The following is a 27,331-nucleotide window of genomic DNA, read 5'->3' on the forward strand; positions in this document are numbered from 1 at the left end:
TATAGCGACAAAACAACGACTTTTCAAACCTCCAGCTGATTGGACTGTAAAGAAGTCTACGAAACTACTAGCCAATCTAATCGCAACAACCGCACAGGTCTAGCCAATCCTGGAGCAAGACACTGAATATTCTGAATATGGGTAGGAAAACAAAGGCTTATTTTATTTTCTCAAATATTGATAGATAAATAAATAAATAAATGAATTAATTAATAAATTAATAAATAAATTAGTGTTTCGAGTCATGGACAACACAAAATCCTAGATAATAAATGATTATTATAAAATATATAGAACTGTTCACATGCTTATTTGTTTTTATTGAAATTATATAAAATATACAAAATAAATAATATAGTAAATCAAAGACATTTTAGTAACCCAGAAGTGTGAACTAAGGATGGGAATTCTGACTCTTTGTAGTGTGTTATGTGAATAAGCAGCAATAAGTACTGACTCTAGCAGTTCCCTGATACACACAACATATGACAGCACAATGAAACCACACTTTTAGCAACAGAAAATGTAACCATTAAGATTATTCAGCTGTATTAGCGCTGCGTGATCTGCTAGACTTTATTGATTCAGATGGTTTTGACGATGCACATGATTGCCTTAAACACCTTGGGATATCCAAGATGGCGGCGCGGCAGTAGCTCGCAGCGGCCTCTCCGGATCCAAAAATGGTGCTTTCACCATATTTAGCCCGACCTTCCACAATACATGGACACCAGAGTCAGCTGTGTTCATGTGTACGACCACCAGACACTGTTACAGTACAGGCATCATGCAACCAACAATCTGCATGATGATCTTATCAACAACCTTCCCGACCTCGGCTTGCTGCGACCTCGGCCACAAAGACCAGGCCCCCAGCCCTCGGTGTTACCTGATGCGGTGGCGGAGAGGAGACCTCAGCGCTGTTCGAGGAAGCGGAAGCGCGGCAAGCGGGCGGGTGTCCGTGCTAGGCTAAATGCTAACCCTAGCCGGCCGGCTATCCCGTCCATTTTTCTTTCCAACGTCTGCTCCCTGGATAATAAACTGGACTACATCCGACTCCAGCAAACCACACGGCGAGAGTTTAGAGACTGTTGCGTCTTTGTTTTCACGGAGACGTGGCTCAGCAACAGAGTTCCGGACGCCGCCATCCAGCTAGACGGGCTAACCGTGTTTCGAGCCGACAGAAACACAGCTCTGTGCGGTAAGACTCGCGGTGGTGGCGTGTGTGTTTATATTAACACGGAATGGTGTAAGAACTCTGTGCTTGTTTCATGCTACTGCTCATCGCTAGTGGAGTTTGTGACTGTTAGATGCAGACCTTTTTATTTACCACGGGAATTCACCACAGTTTACATCGTCGGAGTGTACATTCCTCCCAGTGCTAATGCTAAGGAGGCACTGTGTGAACTCTACGGCGCTATTAGCGACCTGCAGAATGCTCACCCCGACGGATTGTTTATTATCGCCGGAGATTTCAACCATGCGAATCTCAAGACTGTGCTTCCTAAACTCCATCAGCATGTGGACTTTGCAACGAGAGGAGCGAACACGCTGGATCTTGTTTACACAAACATCCCGGCGCGTATCGTGCGGAGCCCGCCCCATCTCGGATACTCAGACCACTGCTCTGTTATGTTGATTCCAGCATACAGACCGCTCATCAGACGCTTAAAACCGGTTCTGAAACAGGTGAAAACCTGGCCAGAAGGAGCTACTTCTGCTCTTCAGGACTGTTTTGAGTGCACTGACTGGGACATGTTTAGAGAGGCTGCAACCTCACGGCGATTCCATCAACTTGGAAGAGTACACGTCATCAGTGACCTGCTACATCAGCAAGTGCGTTGACGATGTGACCATCTCCAAGACCATCACTACACGCCCAACCAGAAGCCGTGGATGACTGCAAATGTGCGTGCGCTGTTGAAACAAAGAGACTCTGCCTTCAGAACAGGGGACAAGGCGGCCTTAAAACAGCAAGGGCCAAACTGTCTCGTGCCATCAGAGAGGCAAAGCGCGTGCACGCGAAGAAAATCCACGACCACTTCCAGGACAGTGGAGACACTCGGCGCATGTGACAGGGCATCCAGGCGATCACGAATTACAAGACCACATCACCTGCTTGTGACCGTGACGCCTCCCTCCCAGATGCGCTGAACGACTTCTACGCCCGGTTTGAGGTACAGAACAATGTGGTGGCGAGGAAGACCATCCCTCCTCCCACTGACCAGGTGCTCTGTCTAACCACAGCTGAAGTGAGGAAAACTCTATGCAGAGTTAACCCACGGAAGTCTGCTGGACCTGACAACATTCCTGGCAGAGTGCTCAGGGAATGTGCAGAACAACTAGCAGATGTCTTCACTGACATCTTCAACATCTCCCTGAGCAGTAACGACCATCATTCCTGTGCCAAAGAAATCGACTGTCTCCTGCCTCAATGACTATCGTCCCGTCGCGCTCACTCCCATCGTGATGAAGTGCTTCGAGAGGCTTGTCATGAGGCACATCAAGACACAGCTTCCACCCTCCCTGGACCCCATGCAGTTTGCGTATCGTCCAAACCGTTCCACGGACGATGCCATCTCCACAACCCTCCACCTGGCCCTCACCCACCTGGATAACAAGGACTCATATGTACGAATGCTGTTCATTGATTTCAGCTCAGCATTCAACACAATCATTCCTCAGCACCTGATCGAGAAGCTGAACCTTTTGGGCCTGAACACCTCTCTCTGCAACTGGTGGTGGGTCTAATCAGCAGGAACGATGAGTCAGCATATAGAGAAGAGGTGCAACGGTTAACTGCCTGGTGTGGAGCAAACAACCTGTCTCTGAACGTGGACAAAACAAAAGAGATGGTTGTGGACTTCAGGAGAGCACAGAGCGACCAATCTCCACTGATTATCGATGGATCCTCTGTGGAGATCGTCAAGAGCACCAAATTCCTTGGTGTTCATCTGGCGGACAACCTCACCTGGTCACTTAACACCAGCTCCATCACCAAGAAAGCCCAGCAGCGTCTCTACTTCCTGAGAAGGCTGAGGAAAGCCCATCTCCCTCCCCCCATCCTGTCCATGTTCTATAGAGGGACCATTGAGAGCATCCTGAGCAGCTGCATCACTGCCTGGTTTGGGAATTGCACCGTCTCGGATCGCAAGACCCTACAGAGGATAGTGAGGACAGCTGAGAAGATCATCGGAGTCTCTCTCCCCTCTATCATGGACATTTACACCACACGCTGCATCCGCAAAGCACACAGCATTGTAGACGATCACACACACCCCTCACACACATACTTCACCCTCCTACCATCAGGAAAACGGTTCCGAAGCATTCGGGCCGTCACAACAAGACTGTGTAACAGTTTCTTTCCACAAGCCATCAGGCTTCTCAATACAAAGAACTGAACAGAACTCACAGAACTCACACACACTCACTTACACACACACACACACACACACACTCACTGTGTGTTACTGTTACTGAACTGTACAACCTGGACTAAACACAATCATCATCTCATCTCGTCCACTCCACCACCATTTATATATTTATTATTATTTATACTCGCACCTTGTATTCAGTATAATGTTTACATGCTGTTTTTGCACCTTTTATACTACAGTATAATGTTTACATGCTGTCTTTGCACCTCCTTGCTGCTGTTTTTTTGCACTACATTGCTCTGTTCTGTTTATACTTTCTCCTGGGCATAGTTTTTACATTCTCCTCACACAGTACTGTATATGTAAGTATACAGTAGGTTTACTAGTCGGCGCTATACTTGGTTTTTGTCTTTTGTCTTGTCTTGTGTTGTCTGTCTGCACTCTGTCTGTCTGTACTGTTCTTTTGTTTGCACTGTTTGCACCAGGCTGCACTCGATGCACTTTATGTTGTTTTGTTGTTCAGTGTAGCACCAGGGTTCCGGAGGAACGTTGTCTCGTTTTACTGTGTACTGTGTACCACTGTGTATAGTAAAAATGACAATAAAAGCCACTTGACTTGACTTGACTTGACTTGACTTGAACAAGAGAGCTCTTTTAGGCCTGATATTTTAGAAGAGGGGGATTGCCTCTATGTATTCTAATGCGTATTTATGTAGATATGCGGTTGTAAGATTACCTGATGAAATAGTTGAAGGTAAATCATTACCATACACATCTGCACAAGCTGCAGAGTTGGTGGCACTTACAAGAGAATGTCAGTGGGGTGGTGTGTTAGAACTTAAGCAGGTTAGGCAACACGAGTCACACAGCTGTTTGTATCATTTGCAGAGGACACAGAAGAAAAATTGCATTCAGAGGTAAACCTGCCAGCAGAGAGTTGCAGTAAGCCAGTCTCGAAATGACAAAAAACTGAACAAGCACTTGAGCAGCTAAGGGAATAAAACTTAACTTAAAAAATGGTTAAATCCTTCTGATGTTGAGAGAAGGAACTGACAGGAGCGTGTCACGTTAGCAATATGTGAGGAAAAGGACAGTTGGTTGTCCATGATTACCCCAAGGTTGCAAGCAGAGACTAAAGGCAAGATTAGAGAGTTGTTCATAGATATGATAAGATACTGACCTGAAGTTGAATCACCTGGGACGACCAGCAGTTCAGTTTTGCTAGGACTGAGTTTCAGCTGATGAGAGTTTCAGCAGATACACAATGATATGTCTGCCAGACATGCTGAGATCTGAGCAGAAGCTGTGGTATATAAAGAAATGGAAGGAGAAGATTAATTGAGTGTTATCAGCATAGCAGTGGTAAGAAAACCCATGTGAGGATATGATTTTGCCAAGAGAGTGCATATAGCGGGAGAAATGAAAAGGACCGGGGCAGATGTCAACCCCCTCCATGGTAGAGCTGACAAGAGAGTCTTCTGGTTGACCATGTCAAATGCTGCTGAAATGACAAGGAGGATGAGGACAGATAACAGCTTGGATGATCTACCAGCATGTAGTTTCTCAGTGACAGCCAAAAGGGCAGTCTCTCTGTGGAATGTGCCGTTTTAAAGCCAGACTGTGTAGAATAAATAGTGCTGGATAAATAATGCTTATTGATACTTAGGAAAATCACCAATTGAAGTAAGCAAACAATATACAACACATAACACAGAGCTCTGAAAAGGATATTTAATTCTACAACAGAAAGTGACACATTAGATGACCCATCAGAGGTGGAAATACCCAACTGAGCTGTTACTGTCCTGATCACAAATAGGTGAAATGGGACCATAATCATGTACACCGAGATATAGACACAGGAAGCCACACTGTCACTATCATCCACACTGATAGTATCACACTTCAGTGGAGGGGAAGTATAAGGGTGAGAAATATCTGGGTAAAAGCATCAGAAACTTGGGGGTCACCCACAAGACCACAATGGCCACATCCATAGGTTAGGAGCAGGTGTGGAAGACAGCAAGATCTACAGAAACAAGAAAAAAAATCAGCAGCCACATGTGAGAGTAGAAATTGACGATACAGTCACTTTACTGAAGATATGACACCATTTGGATGGGTAATAGTGTGCAGAAAAGCACCTGGCTGGCAAAAACATAATAATTATTATAATAGAATTAATACGAGCTCATTTTAGTGCTTAAGCAAAATGATATACTAAATAAATAATAATAGAAGATAAGGTACTTACACATAGTCAAAATAATGATGAGTAAAGAGCACTGTTCAAGATCAAAAGCAAGAATGAAACATAACGAAGAAACTGTTTTTGGTACAACCCTAAACAGGTTAAAGATAATAGTAACAAAAAAGGCCAGGCAAACCTCTAAATGACGTATTAAGGAAGAATATTTGCAAGATAATGGTAATAAGTGTATCCATATATTTGTGTGGTTCCCAAGCTAATGGTAATTGGAGCCCAATTTGGGGGAGTTTTCGAAGTTAATGGTTAACAAGGATGCTCAAAGTGTATAAAAGAAGACGGCTTGTCATGTTGATTTCAGACCATCTCTGACATGTCACGAGCATGCTCTTGGGTTGATTGTGGTTTACTGTGCTCTCCTCATCCACGTTTCTTGCAGTCTTTTGAAACAGATTACTTTGCAGCATTGAATTTGGATGTCCCATCTGATTTCAGGAACGTTTGGCCTAAAAATATTTTCTGACATTTTGTTGGCTTTAACACAGTACCATGAATGGTGTATCATTAGTGGTTTTTCCTTTTTTTTCCTTTTTTGAGGAAGACACAATCACTCTTTAAGACACAACCCCCCAAAAGCCATTGGGGCACAAAAGCTCACCTTCTATAAGTTGGTTTTGAGATTATTGCAAGCTAGAATTGCTGCCAAAAATTATATCACCCCATGTTGCAAATCATTTACATTTATGGCATTTGACAGACACCCTTATCCAGAGTGACTTATTCCATTCAATCCAATTCATCTCAAGAGGGAACCCATCCTCATCTGGGTTGCACCGAATATTCATTTATAGCAGATATACAATGTTGCGGGGAACAGTGAAGATGTGACTTATCGCCCCTAATCTCAGTTACACACCTAAGCAATCGGGGGTTGAAAGCCCTGCTCAAGGGCCCAGCAGCTTGTTGGTGCTGAGACCCAAACCCATGACCCCCTGCTCAGAACATCTCATCCACTGTACTACTGCATTTACAACAGCAGCCCAACAAGAGTCAGAGTCTTTGAATACACTTGTGTACATAGCACAAGATGAATTCTGATTGGGGGATACCTTATTTTGAAATTATAGTTATTTATTAAGTTGTATTTATTTATTATTATTTGAGCAAAATGTATGTTTCAATTGTGAACTGATTGTGAATACATTATTTGCTATTTAGGTAACAAAATCAACCCTGTGTGGCTCCTTTTGTACTGAAAAGCACACAGATCGAACATTGCGCAATGACAAGCATACAAAGTGAGAACGGGGGATTCTGGCGTTCTTGCTACTAAATTAAGTAATTAATTATTGTATTCTTGGCACAAAAGAAAATATTCACAGTCCATATTTCACAATAAAATCAGTCGAATGGCTGTTGACATTAACTACAGTCCAATCCATCCTCAAAGCGCCTGTTTTTACTCCGGAATTTAATGGAACCACCCAAGGTGTTGATGAGAAACCGTCCACAGCTGCACAGAGTGGCCTCCAGTCGAAGAGAACACTATCCAGAGGCAGGTCTGGACGAAGTGGGAAGATTCATGGAGGGAAGAAGGGCAAAATCAAAAGGTCAAACAACAATTCATATGAAGCAGGGCCAGATTCAATACCTTTGATAGTACAGGACTCCCAGTGATAGGCGATGGCTAGCTGGTGTTCTTTTTGCAAGTGACTTAGTTTTTAAGATTTTTTTTTTAGAATGTCCTGTACTACTGGGGTTAATAGACGTATAGGGGGTTAACAAACAGCTGGAACCAAATTCCTTGTGTGTGTCAACACACTTGGTCAATAAACCTGATTCTGATTCTGATTCTGATGTTAGGCAGTTTAATATTGGATTTAGCAAACTAGTTTTGAGAATTCTTAGTGTGGAACCTTAGCCGTAGGAATAAAGAGATTGGTCCTGGTACTTGCAATGAAATTTGCCGTTTGTTTACATTTTATGGATTTCTTCACACATCATCAACACTACCTACAACATTCAAAATACCGAACAAATTAAACAATACCACCATTCAATCAGATACTGGGATACATTTTACATTATACAATATTGTCCTCGGTTATCACTCACCAATGTCTATAAATTCATTTATGGCAAAATCTAACCCACTGGTGGCCATTAGACCAGGAAACACCTCTTCATCCACCTCTCTACCAGTTTCTTCTGCTATATTAAACTGCTCTTTTTCCTGATAAGCAGATGTCACAGATTAGGAATAAGAGACTTCATAGTACTTATATGCATTTATGATTTTATTTGGCTAACACTTAACATGTATACAGGCTTTATAGGAATGAATGATAAATAAAATGTATAAAAGTTTATGACTCAAAAATATATGTAATATTATCTGTAAGCATTAACTCAGTGAGGGCTGGATTCAAAATCACACAAAAAAATCTAAGTAAAAAAAAAATGTATTACAGGCTAATTCATTCATGAATTTCATCATGACAACTTACAATTAACACACACTGAATGCACTCCTAACTTTTTCTGGGCTTGCTCCTGATGAGAACCTGGGGGAACTCCAGATCAGTAAATCTCCTAGACAGTCTGTGGTCCTACCTGGTGGCTTGAGATACTGCAATGATTAATGTCTCAGAGGTTCTCAGTTAAACTCAGGTCTGAGGAATATGAGGGCAAAAATGCCTATGTGATCCAAAAACTGCCTACACACACTGGTCACATAAGGCTAGGGATTTTTATGCACCAAGAGGAACCCAGGGTCCAGTACATTAGCATAAAAAGACTGACAGTGGCTCTAAGAGTTTCATTCTTGTACCTAACAGCATTAAGGTTATCTTTGGCAAAAATGTGGAGGTCTGTCAAGAACAATAGTTAATATTTATGCTACAAAATCTTATGTTTAGTTACGCAAGAGATTTTTCCACTGAAACGAGATTGCGTTCTATTTTCTCTGATACAGCCTTTCTCATTTTGATGTTTGATACAGCAAATATGGAGCCAATTAAAAAAGAAAGCTAGACTCAATACCACATGGTCTATTTCAGATTGAATCCCCTGGAGGAAAATAGACCACAGATTGCTGATAAAACAACAAAGAATTTCACTTGCAGTAGACAAATACATGGACTCAAAGCCAGATGAAATTTCCACATGACTCACATTTTGCCAATTGCTTTTCAGGAACTTCTAATGATGCATAAATGCATGTTCTTTAGTAATAATTCTTTTTAGATTGTTTTAAACTTTAGTACCATTTTATCCTCTAATATACAGTAAAATACGTCCGATTTATACATTTGTATTTGGTAGTCTTCACTAAATGATCAGAAGAAAAGATAATTTTATATCTAACAAGATACAAAGATTAGTCAAGGTAGAAATGTAGAATAGCTGTTTTAAGAATGTATTACATCTCAAAAATACTATTTAAAAACATACAGTGGTTAAATGGTGTCTGGAACCGAAAAGAAAAGTTTTTACTCGCCATGATTTTTTTTAAAAATATGGTTTACTATGTGTGGTTTCTTAAATGCACTTTTAAGTTCACTGGATGCGCCACAATTGTTTCCATCTCAAACAAACAAACAAATTAATAAATACCAAATTGGCTTTGTCACTTGCTATATATTTCACCATCTGTGCTATATATTAGGCCATTTATGCTATAAAGCTGACTATAAACTGTGTATGTGACCTGATCTGATCACTTCTCTTTTTCCTGATGACTCTGTAGACGGCTTCCTCCTCTTCTTCTTCTCCTTCTGCCAACAGTAGCTCAATTTTCACTGGTACCTTGTTGGCTAACAATACCTGTGGCGGTCATTGGTAACCCAGGCCTCGACTGTTTTGGTATGAAATTCTGATTCTGCAGATTTGATTTGGCATATGTTTGAGTGCACTGGCTTGTGCAACCCTCATGGCTGGGTTCTGTGTCATGTTAAATATTTATAAACGCAACACTTTTGTTTTTGCCCCTATTTTTCATGAGCTGAACATAAAGATCTAAAACGTTTTTTATGTACACAAAAGGCCTAGTTATCTCAAATATTGTTCACAAATCTGTTTAAATCTGTGATGCTGAGATAATCCATCCACCTGTGGCATATCAAGATGCTGATTAGACAGCATTATTATTGCACAGATGTGCTTTAGGCTGGCCACAATAAAAGGACACTTTGAAGTTTTATCACACAGCACAATGCCACAGATGTCACAAGTTTTGAGGGTTAGGGTTATGCATGCTTGTCGTCCTCATCAAGGTCTTGACCTGACTACAGTTTGTCGTCTTAATGAACTTGAGAGGGAAAATGCTCACATTCTATGGCATCTGGCACTTTGTAAAGGTGTTCTCTTCACAGATGAATCCCGGTTTTCACTGTACAGGGCTAAATACATGAGGCAAATAGTGGTCACACCAGATACTGACTGGTTTTCAGATCCCCCCAATACTGTAAAACTGCCCATTTCAGAGTGGCCTTTTATTGTGGCCAGGCTAAGGCACACCTGTGCAATAATCATGCTGTCTAATCAGCATCTTGATATGCCACACGTGAGGTGGATGGATTATTACGACAAAGAAGTGCTCACTAACACAGATTTAGACAGATTTGTGAACAATATTTGAGAGAAATAGGCCTTTTGTGTACATAGAAAAAGTCTTAGATTTTCGAGTTCAGCTCATGAAAAATGGGGGAAAAAACAAGTGTTGCGTATATAAATGAGTATACTGTATGTTAAATATCAAGAGCAGCTACTTCGCCCGCTACTGTTTTCAAATGTAAATGCATCTGGAAGCTGAGTCATTTCCCCTGGACTTTTATCAGGTTCATCAGAAAAAAGAAACTGCTACTTCTATTTAACCAGATAGAATTTGAGTTGACATGACGTAGCTTCTAAATAACTGCACCTAAATGACTGAAAAGGCACAATATAAATGCATGTGGTGGGCAATATGATATGATATATGATATAATAGGAAACACATCATTCACTTTCTCTGGCTTTACCCTCCACCCACAAACCAGAACTAGACCATGCACCTTTTCCAAACTCAAATTTTATTTTGATTTGTAACATACATATTCATAATGAGTTTGTGTACATGTAGTTAAATGCTTTTTACGACTGTCTAGCATCTAAACATGAAATAGAATATTAAACTAAAAATAAAATAAAGTATATACGTATATTAAAAGTATAAAGAATAACAGTATAAAACTATATAACGCTTATAAAAATAAGGTCAAAAATGTATATTCTATATATAAATGTATATATTATATTGTATAATGTAGATATATATTATCTAATTTGTGTATATATTTATATATACACGAATTAGACCTGGTTTTGTTTTAGTATAGATTATTGATGCTAACTTTCCTGTGCCAGATGATGGGATGACTCCAACAGTAGTTGACTGTTGCTAGGGTCTAATTTCCTGTAGACCAGAATGATCAGTTTCTGGTGCTTTGCTTGAGATGACCTGCTTGAATGTCACTGACAATAGTGTTGGATTTCACAGCTGTGTAAATGTTGCTTTTTTGAAATCTTACAGAAAAGTTAAGCTCATGTGGGAGTAAAATTAGTAGTATTTAATTGGGTAATACTTTAGATGCAGGCTGTTTAACCTGTCTTCATATGCTCCTCATGGCCTTCTGGGGTTTTTACTAGGACTATTTGACAGCCAGTGTACCTCTCTTTATGAAATATAATTTTATAGAGAAAATAATGAATAGCCTAAAATCTTGTCATTTTCAGAATTTATTTAAACCCAGTCTTACAGCATTTCATGATATAATCACGAAATTTAATCTATTGACTTGTGTTTATGGACACGAATTTCCCTCTTTTTTCATGTCATTCAGCACGACTTTTCATCGAATGTTTTTCAATACGATGTATTTTTTGTGCCTCCGCCACATTTTCTTTCTGCCATTGGGCGCCACAGACGCTGTATTTTTTTTTTGTATTTGTATTTTTTCCTTAGTTGTTGTTTATATTTTAAATATTCTTCAAGCACTATTACTCAACATTTAATTAGCAATTTTTTATTGCTTTTTATTCTGTAAGCTACTCGGAAGTATAAAGCATCATCAGTGGCTGCTTTGAGTAAATATAGTAAATATATTCTCCCAGTAAATTAACAAGTCTGCAGATTTGTGCTACGGCCATCGCTTCTTAATTTTGCCGTTTCTATTTTGCAAAATACCATTTTCCCATCGGTTTGGTGTGTGAAATCTAGCAGTAAATCCTACAGTACCTACCATGAGAGAGAGAGAGAGAGAGAGAGAGAGAGAGAGAGAGAGAGAGATGGTGGCTCTTAAAAGTGCCTTTGGGTTCTATAAATCAGGTGACAGGTGACTCGTTTGACAGGATCTGCAGGTATCGTTAGCTAACAAGGTACCAGTGGAAATTGGGCTACTGTTGGCGGAAGGAGGAGAAGGAGAGGAGAAAGACGTCTACAGAGACAGCAGGGAAAGGAGAAGTGTAGGAGATTGGAGGTTTGAGTGGGTACTTTAAATGTTGGTACTATGACTGGTAAAGGGAGAGAGATAGCTGATATGATGGAAAGGAGAAAGGTGGATATGTTGTGTGTTAAGGAGACCAAGTGGAAAGGGAGTAAGAGCAGGAACATTGGAGGTGGATTTAAACTGTTCTATCATGGTGTGGATGGAAAGAGAAATGGTGTAGGGGTGATTCTGAAGGAGGAGTACAGTAAGAGTGTAGTGGAGGTGAAGAGAGATTCTGATAGAGTGATGAATGTGAAGCTGGAAGTTGAAGGGGTGATGAAAAATGTCATCAGTGCCTATGCTCCACAAGTTGGCTGTGAGATGGAGGAGAAGAAGAAATTCTGAAATGAGTTAGATGAAGTGGTAGAAGGTGTACCTAGGAATGAAAGACTGGTGATTGTGGCAGACTTTAATGGGCATGTAGGTGAAGGAAACAGAGGTGATGAGGAGGTGATGAGTAGGTATGGTCTTAAGGAGAAGAATGTGGAAGGGCAGATGGTGGTAGATTTTGTTAAAAGGATGGAAATGGCAGTGGTGAATACTTATTTTAAGAAGAAGGAGGATCATAGGGTGATGTATAAGAGTGGAGGAAGGTGCACACAGGTTATATGTAGGAGATGCAACCTGAAGGAGATTGGAGACTGTAAGGTGTTGGCGGGGGACAGTGTAGCTAGACAGCATTGGATGCTGTTTGTAGGATGTTTTAGAGGTGAAGAAGAAGTAGAGGAGAGTGAGGACTGAAAGAAGAATAAGATGGAGGAAGCTGAAGGAGGAAGACTGTAGTGTGAGATTCAGGGAAGAGGTCAGACAGGGGCTCGGTGGTGGTGAAGACGTGCTGGATGATTTGGAAACTATTGCAGAAGTGATAAGGGAGACAGCTACAGTAGGAAGGTACTTGGTGTGACATCTGGAAATAGAAAAAAGACAAAGAGACGTGGTGGTGGAATGAGGAAGTGCAGAAAAGCATAAGGAGGAAGAGATTGGAGAAACAGGATTTGGATCGACAGAAAGATGAGAAAAGTAGGCAGGAGTACAAGAACTGGCGGCGCTATTTTGTATTTTGTCTATTTGTCTTACACTCTCTTGTGTTGTCTTACTGTCCTGTATTGTCTTGCACTGTCTTGTGTTGTCGTTGCACTGTTTGCACCATGTTGCACACAATGCACTTTATGTGGCGAGGATGGAGATAGAAATGTGTTGACTAGTGGGGAAAGTGTGTTGAGAAGATGGAGGGAGTATTTTGAGCAGCTGATGAATGAGGAAAATGAGAGAGAGAGAGAGAGAGAGAGAGAGAGAGAGAGAGAGAGAGAGAGAGAAGGTTGGATGATGTGGAGTTGGTGAAGCAGGAAGTGGATAGGATTAGTAAGGAGGAAGTGAGAGCAGTGATTCAGAGGATGAAGAGTGGAAAGTCGGTTGGGCCAGATGACATACCAGCAGAAGCATGGAGATGTTTAGGAGAGATGGCAGTGGAGTTTTTAACCATATATTTTTTTAACAAGATTCTGGAAGGTAAGAGGATGCCTGAGAAATGGAGAAGGAGTGTGCTGGTACTGATCATTAAGCATAAGGGAGATGTGCAGACCTGCAGTAACTACAGGGGAATTAAGTTGATCAGTCACGCCATGAAGTTATGGGAAAGAGTGGTGGAAGCCAGGCTGAGAGAGTATGGTTTCATGCAGAGGAAGAGCACCACAGATGCATTATTTGCTTTGAGAATGTTGATGGAGAAGTATAGAGAAGGTCAGAAGCAGTTGCATTGTGAGTTTGTGGATTGTAGAGGACAGAGTAGTATGGAGACGAATGATCCCCTAATGGGAGCAGCCGAAAGAAGAAGAAGAAGTAGTTATGTGTAGTAATGTTAGTTGTATTGTTATTACTGACACATTCAGGGGTATAGCCATCATTTCAAAAGTGAGAGGAACAGAAGTGTCAAATGTAATAATAATTAAAAAAAATGTGTTATAATTGACAGGGTTTATTTTCTCTTACTCCTTTTAGACTGGGCCTTGAAAACATAAACACAAGAACTTACATTGTTAAATGTAAATGTCGCCCAAATCCCCCAGGTATTCTACACCAGATCAAATGATCCCTCAACACTCACATGGGATGCAGACAACACAAATATTATTTAAAATACAAATATATGGCTTGAACTGACACAAAACAATAAAGTATATACACAACCAAAATACAAATCAAAGTCATAGACTACTAAAATAGTTTGGCATCAACAAATGATTAAATCTAAGCAGACAAACAAAAATCAGAATTCTTTTTAGAAGAGCTTGTTTTAGCAGCTGTCTTATGGAGTGATAAGCAAAGAGAATCATAAAATAGTTTTAAATCAATACAAAAAATATATATATATTTTTTTACTTTACATTTATGAAATACCAAATACAATCCATCCCTTTGACCCCAATGCCCAAATCAAAAACAGTACATTATTCCAAAAATAACAATTGTGTTGTAAACAGAGAAATCAATCCAAAACATTTCTTTCCAAAAGTCCTTTGCATAATCGCATTCCAAAAAAAAGTGATATTGTTTATTATTATTACATAATAGTAAAGAATTTAATTTTATTGTTAAAAGTTCTTTCATCTTGATACATTTGCATTTATTAATCCACAACTGATCCCACAAACAACCTTTTTCTCACACTCAAAACAGAAACAATTAAAACTGATGGTCATAACTTTGTATTGTTGAAATATAAAGCACTATTTCGTGTTTGTGTTGAGAAGAGATGACCATATCATTAAAAGAGAATCAGCGGTGGGTCCGCAATGAGCTTCAGCTGGCGTCTTTACCATAGCAACGGTCGATAAGGCTCATGGTAGGTACTGTAGGATTTACTGCTAGATTTCACACACCAAACCGATGGAAAAATGAAACAGCAAAATGAATCAGCGATGGCCATAGCACAAATCTGCAGACATGTTAATTTACTGGGAGAATATATTTACTATATTTACTCAAAGCAGCCACTGATGATGCTTTATACTTCAGAGCAGCTTACAGAATAAAAAGCATTAAAAACAAGAATATAATCTCCTAATTAAATGTTGAGTAATAGTGCTTGAAGAATATTTAAAATATAAACAACAAATAAGGAAAAAAAATACAGTGTCTGTGGCGCGAAGTGGCAGAAAAAAAATGTGGCAAAAGCACGAAAAATACATTGTATTGAAAAACATTAAATGGAAAGTCGTGCTGAATGACATGAAAAAAGAGGGAAATTTGTGTCCATGAACACGAGCCATTGATTAAATTTCATGATTATATCAGGAAATGCAGCGAGACTGGGTTGTTTATTTTCATGCACCATTCCATAATGCACATCATAACATTTGGTGAAATCAAAACACAGCATCAACATCATCTGAATGCCAGCAGAGAGGTATATTTGTATTAATTTGTTCCCAACAGTTTATTCACTTCATTTCGTAGCGTTTCTCTTGGCTGCACTGATTCCAGTACGTGTATGTGTATGTTTTTTCCAATCAGATTTCAGCCTCTACGTGCTGCCATGTCAATCTAATCTGCCTTTTTTACCTTAGTTACTATTATCAACAGGTCTGTTTCTTTAATCAGTCAGATTTCATATTCGCCTCACAGGGCAGCTAGCTGGCCCAGAATAGCGTCAGCATTTTATATCCTCTAAATGGTTGGTCAGAGGGAAACAGTTACAACCAAGTTTGACTAGAAAAACACGTGTAGCGCTCTGCACACATTAATACAGTGGTACCTTGACCTACGAGTGCATTAATGTACGAGTTTTCCGAGGTACAAGTGGTCACTCGGTCGATTCTTTGCTTTGTTACGCGAGCAAAAAATTAAGGTACGAGTTAGAGACGCCGCTGCTAGATGGCAAAGCGACGCCAGAAAGCAAAGATTGTGATGAAAATTAAGATAAGCAAAGAAGAAAAAGTAAAAAATTAAAAGTTTAGGGATACGTAGTGTACAGGAGTGATAGATAGAGTAGCAAAAAAACGAGTTTTCCCTCCTCCGCCTCTTATTGCCTCTCCCCCCCGCCCCCCAACGGCGTCTTCGTTAGCTCAAGTCGTTTAGTCTCCAAGGAAAAAACACTGAATAAAACCTTATTATATCTTTACATACTCTTTCTATTATGTTTTTATACAAGATTTGTTATTTAGAAATGTATTTTCCTAATTTAATAACATGAAACATAAAAACGGGGTCATTTTGAGGGTTGGAACGGATTAAGGCCATTTTAAGTATTTTCAATATGGAAAACTGATTTGATGTGCGAGCAAATTGAGATATGAGCTCGTCCACGGAACGAATTAAACTCGTAGGTTAAGGTACCACTGTACATCTGAGTTAGACTTTTTTTATGCCTACAGAGAAAGAAAAATTGATTTGGTCTCAGACATACTACATACACTGGTTAGACCTAAACTGCATTTTGCTGCCTCGTACTTGTACATGTGTAATGACAATAAAGTTGAATCTAATCTAATCTAATCTACAGACATACAAAAATCCATGTTTAAAGCAGAGCTAGACATCGTGAGGAGAGGTCGGCCAACCCCGAAGCTAGCTAGCTTGTTTTAACCCGAGCGGAACGACTGGCTTACATCCCCTGAGGAGTGCATGAGTCTGCATCTCTGGTAAGTACGTTGTATTTTATTTAAATGTTAATGTTTTTGTCATGTTTTAAGACAAATATTGATTCTGAACTGCTCCAGATGATGTAGGTGCACAGTTGTGGTTGTAGTGTAGAGGTTTTGAGGTTGCTTTAGTAAAATGGTATTCACCTTCCACATGTGAAATTCCTCTCTCTGTAATGCCACGAGTTGTTATATTGCGTTTTTGTGTTGTATTTATGGTTTTCCATAATTGCGACATGATAGTGGTGGTATTAAGAGGTCGATTAAGTCAGGTAAGTCCTCACTGAAGGCCCAGGTACCAAATGCACAGCCCACCACTGTATGTGTGTGTGTGTGTGTGTGTGTATGTATGTATGTATGTGTATATATATATATATATAAAAATAAATAAGTTAGAGATTACATTTGTTTCAAGGGCTTTTTATTTATTCTGAAAGGTACAGGGAAGGGTTGCAGGGGGCTTCCAGTATAAATTGTATAATTTTGCCAGATTAAAGTGCTATAAAATTTCTAGCGCTTTTCTCATACAAATCTGGAATCTGTCCCAATGGTGAATCCACCATCTGTACAGAATTCACTCCACGAACTCTGAGCTCATAGTCGATCAGCTGTCTCCAGAAGCCATGGTTAGGGCGAATGATCGGCCTGCACGTCCTGAGCAGCGCGTGCGCCTCCGTGAGCGACATCTCGCGATATTTCATGAGGTAAGCGAGACACAGTGTGGCGGAGCGGCTGACTCCGGCGCAGCAGTGGACCAGCACGCGGCCGTGCAGCGCTTTAACACCAAGTATTTTATCTGCAACTGGATCAAAATGTTCTTGAATCTGAGCTGAAGGAGAATCAGAGACAGGCACATGAACATATTCTACAGAAGGAAGGCGGAAATTGTCCGTCTCCTGTGTAGCGTTAATGATGCAGCTGATTCCGATGCGGGTTAATACCGAGCTGTCTGTGGCCGTCTTGCCGTTGCTGATGTACAGGTAGTCGGTTATCTGACTCGGTCCAGACAGTCGCGGTGCACGGGTCCAGCATGCTGTGTCCATCACGTGTTTACCTATTAAACAAAAAAAAAACGGGTTAATGCTTGGATTTGGCCTCATAGATAGCGTTAGCTCTCTGATTACTTTATTTTGTTATTTACTGCGCTACCCGGAAAAGACAGCTAGGGTTATAACCCTTTAACCTTTTAACCTTTTACCTAATGACCTGTAGTCGGAGTTGTATGTCCGAAATTGCTCACTCATTCACTGATCTCTAGCGATTTCCAGAGAATTTAGACACTGACGTCAAAATCCTGCGTCACCCAGACGCTGTTTCATCAATTCAGACAATGTCGTCATAAATGTTAGTCCTACCTCCTATCAACATCTGAGGTGCATCATGAAACTTCTATAATAGTAGATACTTTTTTTCACCATGTGTATTCAGAATTAAGTTTATTTTATATATATATATATATATATATATATATATATATATATATATATATATAAATATATATAATTAATAATGATTTAAAAAACAACACATTACTGTCAGACATATTAATTGAATCAATTTAAAACCAGAAAGAAAATCAACAAGAATAAAGAAGTATATTGTTGTAAACTTTTTTCCAGTGAAGACCAGGAGATCTTTCAGCAGTAGTCTTTATTGCAGACGTCACAGCGTACTGCTTCGGCTCTGCAGTCATCAAGTCCATCTTTAAGAATTAGCATAGTTTTTCTTTTTTTTTTACATCATCGTGTAATTTATGCTGTTACTTAATGTCTCCTAAAGATTTTATACGGTGTATATATGTACGTGTAGTTCACAAAACAGAATAATAAAATAAAACAACTATTTAAAAATTACATTCCAAACTGCATTTCATTGCCTCTGTACGTGTACCTTGCACAATGACAATTTAATCTAATCTAAATATAAACCTACATTATGTACAGAGCTTTGCTGCAGGATTTCCTGTCAGTGTCCTTGAGCTGACACCACAGCTAAATAACATCAAATTCTGGTAAAACTTCTGTTCATAGGGAGATTTTTGTTTGTGATGTGTCATGGTGCAGTATAGGGATGTAGTACATTATTGAGTGTACAGCAGATGTACAGAGTGCATTGTGGTAGAAACGAGTGAGTGAAAGTCTTGAATGATGTTCACTCTACGTTCAGACAGCAATACAAAAATGCTGATACTTGATATAGGAGATATCTAGGAGATAGAGAACAAATTTGGAGCACGTTTGGGTGCTTGATTATGATTGCCATAAACACGTGACCACATTCATACATTGATCTCATCTCTGTAGTCATTAAAAGAAGACATGGTTGGATGAGACAAAAAGAGAGGTGTGAAACACCATCTCCTTGACAGGTTAACCCACTACCTCTACCTGTTTCTCCTGGTGAGTGAGAGAAAGCATAGGCAGAAGACATGGCAGATGGTGTAGCTTTGTTCTGTGGGGATATCCACATCTCAGTGAGCGAGTCAGCTTTCCTTACAGCAGACTGGCAATTCCAGAGTCCACCTACCACCACTGTCTGAGATTGCGACAACCGAGGAGGTTGATGAGGTTACTGGCAATGTGACCTCTGTTCTGTGAATGAGAACATCTGTGTCTGTGAGAACAGACATCTGTGTTCTCATTCACAGAACAGAGGTCATATTGCCAGTAAGATGACTAAAGTCTGTTAGATGGGAGGTTGAAGTCACCAAGAACTGTCAGAGGGGTGCTGTCAGAAGGGAAAGTGAGGAGTGTGTCATTGTATCATGACAATGTATCATGACAATGATGAAGAGTTTGATTGGAGAGTTAACAGAAACTGAATGGAAATTAAAAGAAGACATGGTTGGTCTCTCTCTTTTTCATCCTAACCTCCACTCCTTCTCTGTATCTTTTTGTACTCTTTTATCTTTTACTGACCCAGACTCTTTTTCCTCTCTACCCTTGGACTCTGCCACTGACACTTTCCACTACTTTCTTTCCTCAACCATGGACCTCCTCTGCCCCAACCATTAAACACAAGAAGACTTCTTGCCCCACCCCCTGGCTGTCAGAGGTTTTGCACAGCAATCGGTGAGAACTCAGATCATCAAAAATTTATTTTTTTGTATATTGTTTTTATGTGAATTCCGCTAAAACCTGAGGCCTCTGCACAAGATTCTTCTAAGACATAAATCATTTCACTACTTAACCTTCCCTGCTTCACCTGTTCCATCCTCCCTGACTGCTGAACACTTTCCCTTCTTCTCTGATAAGAAGATTGAGGAAATCTGCCAGACCTTCACTTCCTCCCGAACAATAACTACACGACAAACCCAGTAATTCCCTACGCCTTCGTTTTCAAGCTTCTCAACCATAGCAGAAGAAGAGATACTGCAAGTCATCCAATCTTGCAGTCAGACCACCGGCCTTCTGGATCCAATCCTTTTAACTACACTTCAGAACATCTTACAAGACTTCCTGCCGTTCATCTCCACAATCAGCAACGGGTCCTTAACATCTGGCCATGTGCCAACTACCTTCAAGCAAGCGAGGGTTATTCCCATCTTGAAAAAACCTGCTCTGGATCGGACATCAACAACTTTAGACTAATATTACTTCTCCTTTCTTTCTAAATCTCTGGAACACACTGTTTTTAACCAACTGTCTGTCTATCTCTCACAGAACAACTCCCGTGATCCAAACCAGTCTCGCTTCAAAGTGGCACACTCCACAAAGATGGCCCTTTGGGCTGTCACTAAGAAACTACATGCTGCTCGATCAGCCAAGCTGTCATTTCTACTCATCCTCCTTGACCATTTAGCGGCATTAGACGCAGTCAACCACAAGACTCTGTTATCTACCCTCAGGAGCCTCTGTATCCATGGAGCAGCATGGGAATGGTTTGCTACCTACTTGGAAGGTCGCTCATACCAGGTAACATGAAGGGGGTCCACATCTGTCCCACGCAGACTCTCCACAGGTGTCCCATAAGGCTCAGTACTTGTTCCCCTTTCTTACTCCCTCTATATCCACTCTCTTGGTGAAGTCATATCCTCGCATGGGTTTTCTTACCATTGATATGATGTATGAATTTATCACACCTGATTGTATATATAACACAGTTCATAATGCCAATTGAGTGCCTGGGCCATGTGCAAGATCTAATTCAGTCAATAGTATATTAAAATTTCTAAAATAAAGTGACACCTGGTTCAAACAATTTAACATATTTAACATAAACATTTTAAATTGCCACGGACTATTGCTAATGGTGGCCATGTTGGTTGTGGCAAAACGGCTTTGTAATCCTGACTTCAATAACATTTTCAGGCTCAGAAAGATGATCTGTCTCTGACTTACAGGCTCCCCTACTTCTTGTGTCCTTGGTTTAAAGATTCCAATGTCTATGTAGGTTTTAAGTAGACAAAAAATCATTTTCAAATACACATAGCATACGCAGTAGTTATGAGTTACACTATATGGACAAATGTATTCGGGTAGCTGACTTTTTCAGCTATCTGTGGTGCTTCCCTAAACTGTTTCCAAGTTAGAGGCACACAATTGTATTTGATGTCTTTGGCTACAGGTAGCATTACATTTTTCCTTCACTTGAACTAGAAGACCATGAGTGGCCTGCCGTAGAGCTCTGACCTCAACCCTACTGAACGCCTTTGTGATGACTTGAAACGCTGACTGCATCTCACATTAGTACATTACAGAAATAATCTATTTATAATATGTATAGTTTCTATTTATAATCTATCTATTTCTTTTTCACCTTTTGCACTACTTCCATATGCTGTCCAGAGGGGTGCCAAGGAGCTCAAAGAAGGTCGAAATCGTTTTAGTAAAAATGTTCTTTTTATGATATGGGTTCCCTGGTGGTCTAGTGGTTAGGATGCGGCACTCTCACCGCTGCGGCCCGGGTTCGATCCCCGGTCAGGGAACCAACCCCAGCCATTAGGGTTGCACAAGCCTTAGTGCCGGTCTCAAGCCCGGATAAATGGGGAGGGTTGCGTTAGGAAGGGCATCCAGCGTAAAACATGCCAAATCAAACATGTGGATGGTCCGCTGTGGCGACCCTTAATGGGAGAAGCCGAAAGAAAGTTTAGTTTTATTCTTTTTATGATATAGACAAAAGTACTGGCACACCTGACACTTCCAGCCATATGTGGTTATTCCCTAAATTGTATTTTCCACCCACAGTCCAAAAATCTAGTAAAACATTTTCCCAGAAGAGTGGAGGTTATTATAGCAGAAGTCCCGTCCTAATTAGTTTTTTCTTTGCATATTTCATCACATATTTTGTCACACTGGACGAATAGTTTTAGATCCATCCATCCATCCATCCATCCATCCATCCACCCATCCATCCATCCATCCATCCATCCTAGCACTAATTGGCCATTGATAGCAAATAACTTTTTTCTGTTTATAAGGTACAGTAAATGTGACTATATTCAAGATATTTTACTGTCATTTTTATACCAAGTAAGTGTTGTGAGAGCTCTTTACAGCGGCATTCCTGAGTCTAGTGCACATTCTCCCACAACAAGACCCACAGTATGTACAGTTGTTAATTTTCTCTGATCGTTTATTTCTCCAGCTTTCTTTAGCTACATACAACAACCATCAAGGTTGTAGCCTCTATAACTATCAATGAAAATCACTTCAGTCCCCACCCATTAATAAAACTTAAGCATTTTTACAGAATCAGTTTAATTTGGTTCAGTTGCAAAGCGCTATAATAATTAAGTAGAAAGTGAATATATCTCAGAGAAATATTTTCAAATAATATGAAATCAAAAATAGCACATAGTGAGTGCTGCATGTATGTTTAAGTTTCTGACTGTGAGGTAAAGCCACCTGTCACTTGCACAGCACTTAACACATAACTCAAATCCAAACTTCTGTTCACATCACACTCGCACAGACTCTGGCACTTTTTTCTTTGCAGTGTGAGAAGAGATTAATGCTTCAATTCAATCATTAGTAATCTGCATCTGTCAACTTGAATACTATCTGGTTCCCTGTTTGATCTTTTCATGCTCTCTTTCAGTTGTACTTCACACAGGGCAAAAAGCCCACCATATTTATCTGCTGTCAGCATCTGCCATTCCTGAATTAACTGAAACAGCATAAAACGTCTCTAGGTTACGTATGTAACTCTAGTTCCCTGAGGGAACGAGACGCTGCATCAAAAACGCTTTTGGGGGCGTTCCCAAAGCATTCCCAAAGCGTTTCGACGCAGTTCGAGTTCCTGATAGGGAACTGTCATGTATGCTTAAAATTGCATAATTAAATAAACCAGAATTATGTAGTATTCCTCTAACTCTGACAGAATGCAGTGTGAGCAAACTATTAGATAATTACAGATACAGCCCAGAGCTCTGCAACAAAGACATCGATTTGGTTAGCCTGCTAGTCTGTTAGCCTGTGTTTTAGTTTATTGCTGTAAAGCCTGTGGGGGCATACAATATATGAATGTGTGTGACAAGCTGTCTAATTGTGTATGACAATCAGATTGTGAAAACAAAATAGAGACAATTATGATAAAAAAAAAAAAATGGAATGTACATTAACCAGGACTGAGCTTAGAGCTCAGATGGTTCAGACACTGGCAATCTTCTCTTCATATACCTTCTGTGCTTTTGGTTAATTCCAAATTTGCTGCTGGACTAAAAAATATCCTTCCATACCAGACACAAATTCAGCCTCCCATTCTCCTGTCTCCCTTATGTTCTCTCTCACTCCTGATCCCTTACCTTTCTCTCTATCTCTCTCTTTCTCTCTTATTTACATTTATGGCATTTACCAGATGCCTTCATCCAGAGCAACGTACATTTATCTCATTTATACAACTGAGTAGCTATAGGGATAAGGGCCACACTTAGGAGCCCAGGAGTGGCAGCTAGGTGTGGCTGGGTGACCTTTGGATCCAAAGTCCATTGTCCTAACCACAATGGACTTTTGTGGATGGATTGGATTTAGATGTGAGATACAGTGCCTGTCAATAATTTGGAAACTCCAAGAGTTGGACAGTGAAAACCTGGAAGAAAGTTCTGTGGACAGATCAAAATAATTTTGACACTTTTAGCACTAACAGAAAAACATATGTAAGAGAGAGAATAGGAGAGAAGATGTTTGCATTCTGCTTCACACCCACACTCAAACATGTGGGGTCAACCTTAATGCTTTGGTGGTGTTTTGGAAAAGGGAAGGTTGGAGACTTATTCCATGTGAAAGGAACCAAATTATCCAATATTATACCAACATAGCTACTATTCCATATATTCAATGCCATGCAATTCCATCTGGCTGCAGCTAATTGGAACCAAAACAGTCAGCTGGATTGTTATCTATCATTGAATGGCCTGCCCAGAAACTGCACCTAAATGATGCGCACCAAGAATATAACTAGTTAAGAACACCTTTGGCACGTTTATACATTTTTTTTATTGTTTCTGGGCACGCAGAAAAAAGTAAAGTTACCTATTTTTTATATATATTATTTACACACAGTGTAGTTACCAAAGCATCAAAATACCAAATATGATCAATGCTTTAAAGTACAAATCTTTTCTTGGAAGAAATGTCCAATATTATTTTTGTGCAATGATAATATGATACAAACTTAAGCAGCATATTCATAGATTGCAAACAATCTAGTACGACATGGTGTGGCATAAAGTTGTTCCACAGTGTCAGTGTCCAAAGATTTTGTTTTCGCATAACATTGTGAGAAGAGGACAAGTATCGGATTGCCTTTTAGAACGGGCACTAGCTACTGTTATGAGTGGGTTAAGGACAATGACTGGCACGATAATAATCTTTTCATCTATTTGGTACCTAATCATGCAACTGTGTATATTTAATTTAATGTCAAATATATATACAGTGAGGAAAATAAGTATCTGAACACCTTACTATTTTGCAAGTTTTCCCACTTAGAAATCATGGAGGGGTCTGAAATTGTCATCGTAGGTGCATGTCCATTTTTATTTGTATGATACAGCTGCAAATAAGTATTTGAACACCTGAGAAAGTCAATGTTAATATTTGGCACAGTAGCCTTCGTTTGCAATTACAGAGGTCAAACGTTTCCTGTACTATTTCACCAGGTTTGCACACATTGCAGGAGGGATTTTGGCCCACTCCTCCACACAGATCTTCTGTAGATCAATCAGGTTTCTGGCCTGTCGCTGAGAAACACGGAGTTTGAGCTCCCTCCAAAGATTCTCTATTGGGTTTAGGTCTGGAGACTGGCTAGGCCACGCCAGAACCTTGATATGCTTCTTACAGAGCCACTCCTTGGTTATCCTGGCTGTGTGCGTCGGGTCATTGTCATGTTGGAAGACCCAGCCTCGACCCATCTTCAATGCTCTAACTGAGGGAAGGAGGTTGTTCCCCAAAATCTCGCAATACATGGCCCCGGTCATCCTCTTCTTCATACAGTGCAGTCACCCTGTCCCATGTGCAAAAAACACCCCCAAAGCATGATGCTACCACCCCATGCTTCACAGTAGGGATGGTGTTCTTGGGATGGTACTGATCATTCTTCTTCCTCCAAACACGTTTATTGGAATTATGACCCAAAAGGTCTATTGGGTCATCTCCAAGACCATCACTACACGCTCCAACCAGAAGCCGTGGGTGACTGCAAATGTGCGTGCGCTGTTGAAACAAAGAGACTCTGCCTTCAGAACAGGGGACAAGGCGGCCTTAAAAACAGCAAGGGCCAAACTGTCTCGTGCTATCAGAGAGGCAAAGCGCGCGCATGCGAAGAAAATCCACGACCACTTCCAGGACAGTGGAGACACCCGGCGCATGTGGCAGGGCATCCAGGCGATCACGAATTACAAGACCACATCACCTGCTTGTGACCGTGACCGTGACCCAGATGCGCTGAACGACTTCTATGCCCGGTTTGAGGTACAGAACAATGTGGTGGCGAGGAAGACCATCCCTCCTCCCACTGACCAGGTGCTCTGTCTAACCACAGCTGAAGTGAGGAAAACTCTATGCAGAGTTAACCCACGGAAGTCTGCTGGACCTGACAACATTCCTGGCAGAGTGCTCAGGAATGTGCAGAACAACTAGCAGATGTCTTCACTGACATCTTCAACATCTCCCTGAGCAGTAACGTTGTTCCCACGTGCCTCAAGACAACGACCATTGTTCCTGTGCCAAAGAAATCGACTGTCTCCTGCCTCAATGACTATCGTCCCGTCGCTCACCCCATCGTGATGAAGTGCTTGAGAGGCTCGTCATGAGGCACATCAAGACACAGCTTCTACCCTCCCTGGACCCCATGCAGTTTGCGTATCGTCCAAACCGTTCCACGGACGATGCCATCTCCACAACCCTCCACCTGGCCCTCACCCACCTGGATAACAAGGACTCGTATGTACGAATGCTGTTCATTGATTTCAGCTCAGCATTCAACACAATCATTCCTCAGCACCTGATCAAGAAGTTGAACCTTCTGGGCCTGAACACCTCTCTCTGCAAATGGATCCTGGATTTCCTGACTGGGAGACCTCAGGCAGTCCGGATCGGGAACAGCATCTCCAGCACCACCACACTGAGCACTGGAGCCCCTCAGGGCTGTGTGCTCAGTCCACTGCTGTTCACTCTGCTGACTCACGACTGTGCACCAACGCACAGCTCGAATCATATCATCAAGTTTGCTGATGACACGACCGTGGTGGGTCTAATCAGCAGGAACGATGAGTCAGCATATACAGAAGAGGTGCAACGGTTAACTGCCTGGTGTGGAGCAAACAACCTGTCTCTGAACGTGGACAAAACAAAAGAGATGGTTGTGGACTTCAGGCGAGCACAGGCGACCAATCTCCACTGATTATCGATGGATCCTCTGTGGAGATCGTCAAAACACCAAATTCCTTGGTGTTCATCTGGCGGACAACCTCACCTGGTCACTTAACACCAGCTCCATCACCAAGAAAGCCCAGCAGCGTCTCTACTTCCTGAGAAGGCTGAGGAAAGCCCATCTCCCTCCCCCCATCCTGTCCATGTTCTACAGAGGGGCCATTGAGAGCATCCTGAGCAGCTGCATCACTGCCTGGTTTGGGAATTGCACCGTCTCGGATCGCAAGACCCTACAGAGGATAGTGAGGACAGCTGAGAAGATCATCGAGTCTCTCTCCCTCTATCATGGACATTTACACCACACGCTGCATCCGCAAAGCACACAGCATTGTGGACGATCACACACACCCCTCACACACATACTTCACCCTCCTACCATCAGGAAAACGGTTCCGAAGCATTCGGGCCGTCACAACAAGACTGTGTAACAGTTTCTTTCCACAAGCCATCAGGCTTCTCAACACAAAGAACTGAATAGAACTCACACACTCACTTACACACACACACACACACACACACTCACTGTGTGTTACTGTTACTGAACTGTACAACCTGGACTAAACACAATCATCACTCATCTCGATCCACTCCACCACCATTTATATATTTATTATTATTTATACTCGCACCTTGTATTCAGTATAATGTTTACATGCTGTTTTTGCACCTTTTATACTACAGTATAATGTTTACATGCTGTCTT

General features: G+C 40.9%; 1 protein-coding gene and 1 long non-coding RNA gene across 4 annotated transcripts; one reads left to right on the forward strand and one right to left on the reverse strand.

Annotated features, from left to right (window-relative positions):
- Nucleotides 1-17,160: 17,160 nt before the first annotated feature.
- Nucleotides 17,161-18,142, reverse strand: zgc:153044 (uncharacterized protein LOC751678 homolog). Of its 3 annotated transcripts, none has more exons than XM_046842140.1 (2): nt 17,955-18,142; nt 17,161-17,810 (listed from the first exon to the last, which is right to left on the reverse strand). In XM_046842140.1, exons 1-2 carry the CDS (start codon nt 17,998-18,000, stop codon nt 17,248-17,250), a joined length of 609 nt encoding a protein of 202 aa, XP_046698096.1. In that variant the 5' UTR covers nt 18,001-18,142; the 3' UTR covers nt 17,161-17,247. The 3 variants fall into 3 exon arrangements, with proteins under 3 accessions (XP_046698096.1, XP_046698097.1, XP_046698098.1); XM_046842141.1 differs by having other exon boundaries at nt 17,963-18,066; XM_046842142.1 differs by lacking the exon at nt 17,955-18,142 and adding an exon at nt 17,906-17,930.
- Nucleotides 17,990-18,609, forward strand: LOC124380859. Its single transcript, XR_006924742.1, has 2 exons — nt 17,990-18,129; nt 18,376-18,609. It is a non-coding gene; the product is annotated as an uncharacterized LOC124380859 (long non-coding RNA).
- Nucleotides 18,610-27,331: the final 8,722 nt, after the last annotated feature.

The sequence above is a fragment of the Silurus meridionalis genome, chromosome 27 (genome assembly GCF_014805685.1).
Source record: "Silurus meridionalis isolate SWU-2019-XX chromosome 27, ASM1480568v1, whole genome shotgun sequence".
Lineage (NCBI taxonomy): Eukaryota > Metazoa > Chordata > Actinopteri > Siluriformes > Siluridae > Silurus > Silurus meridionalis.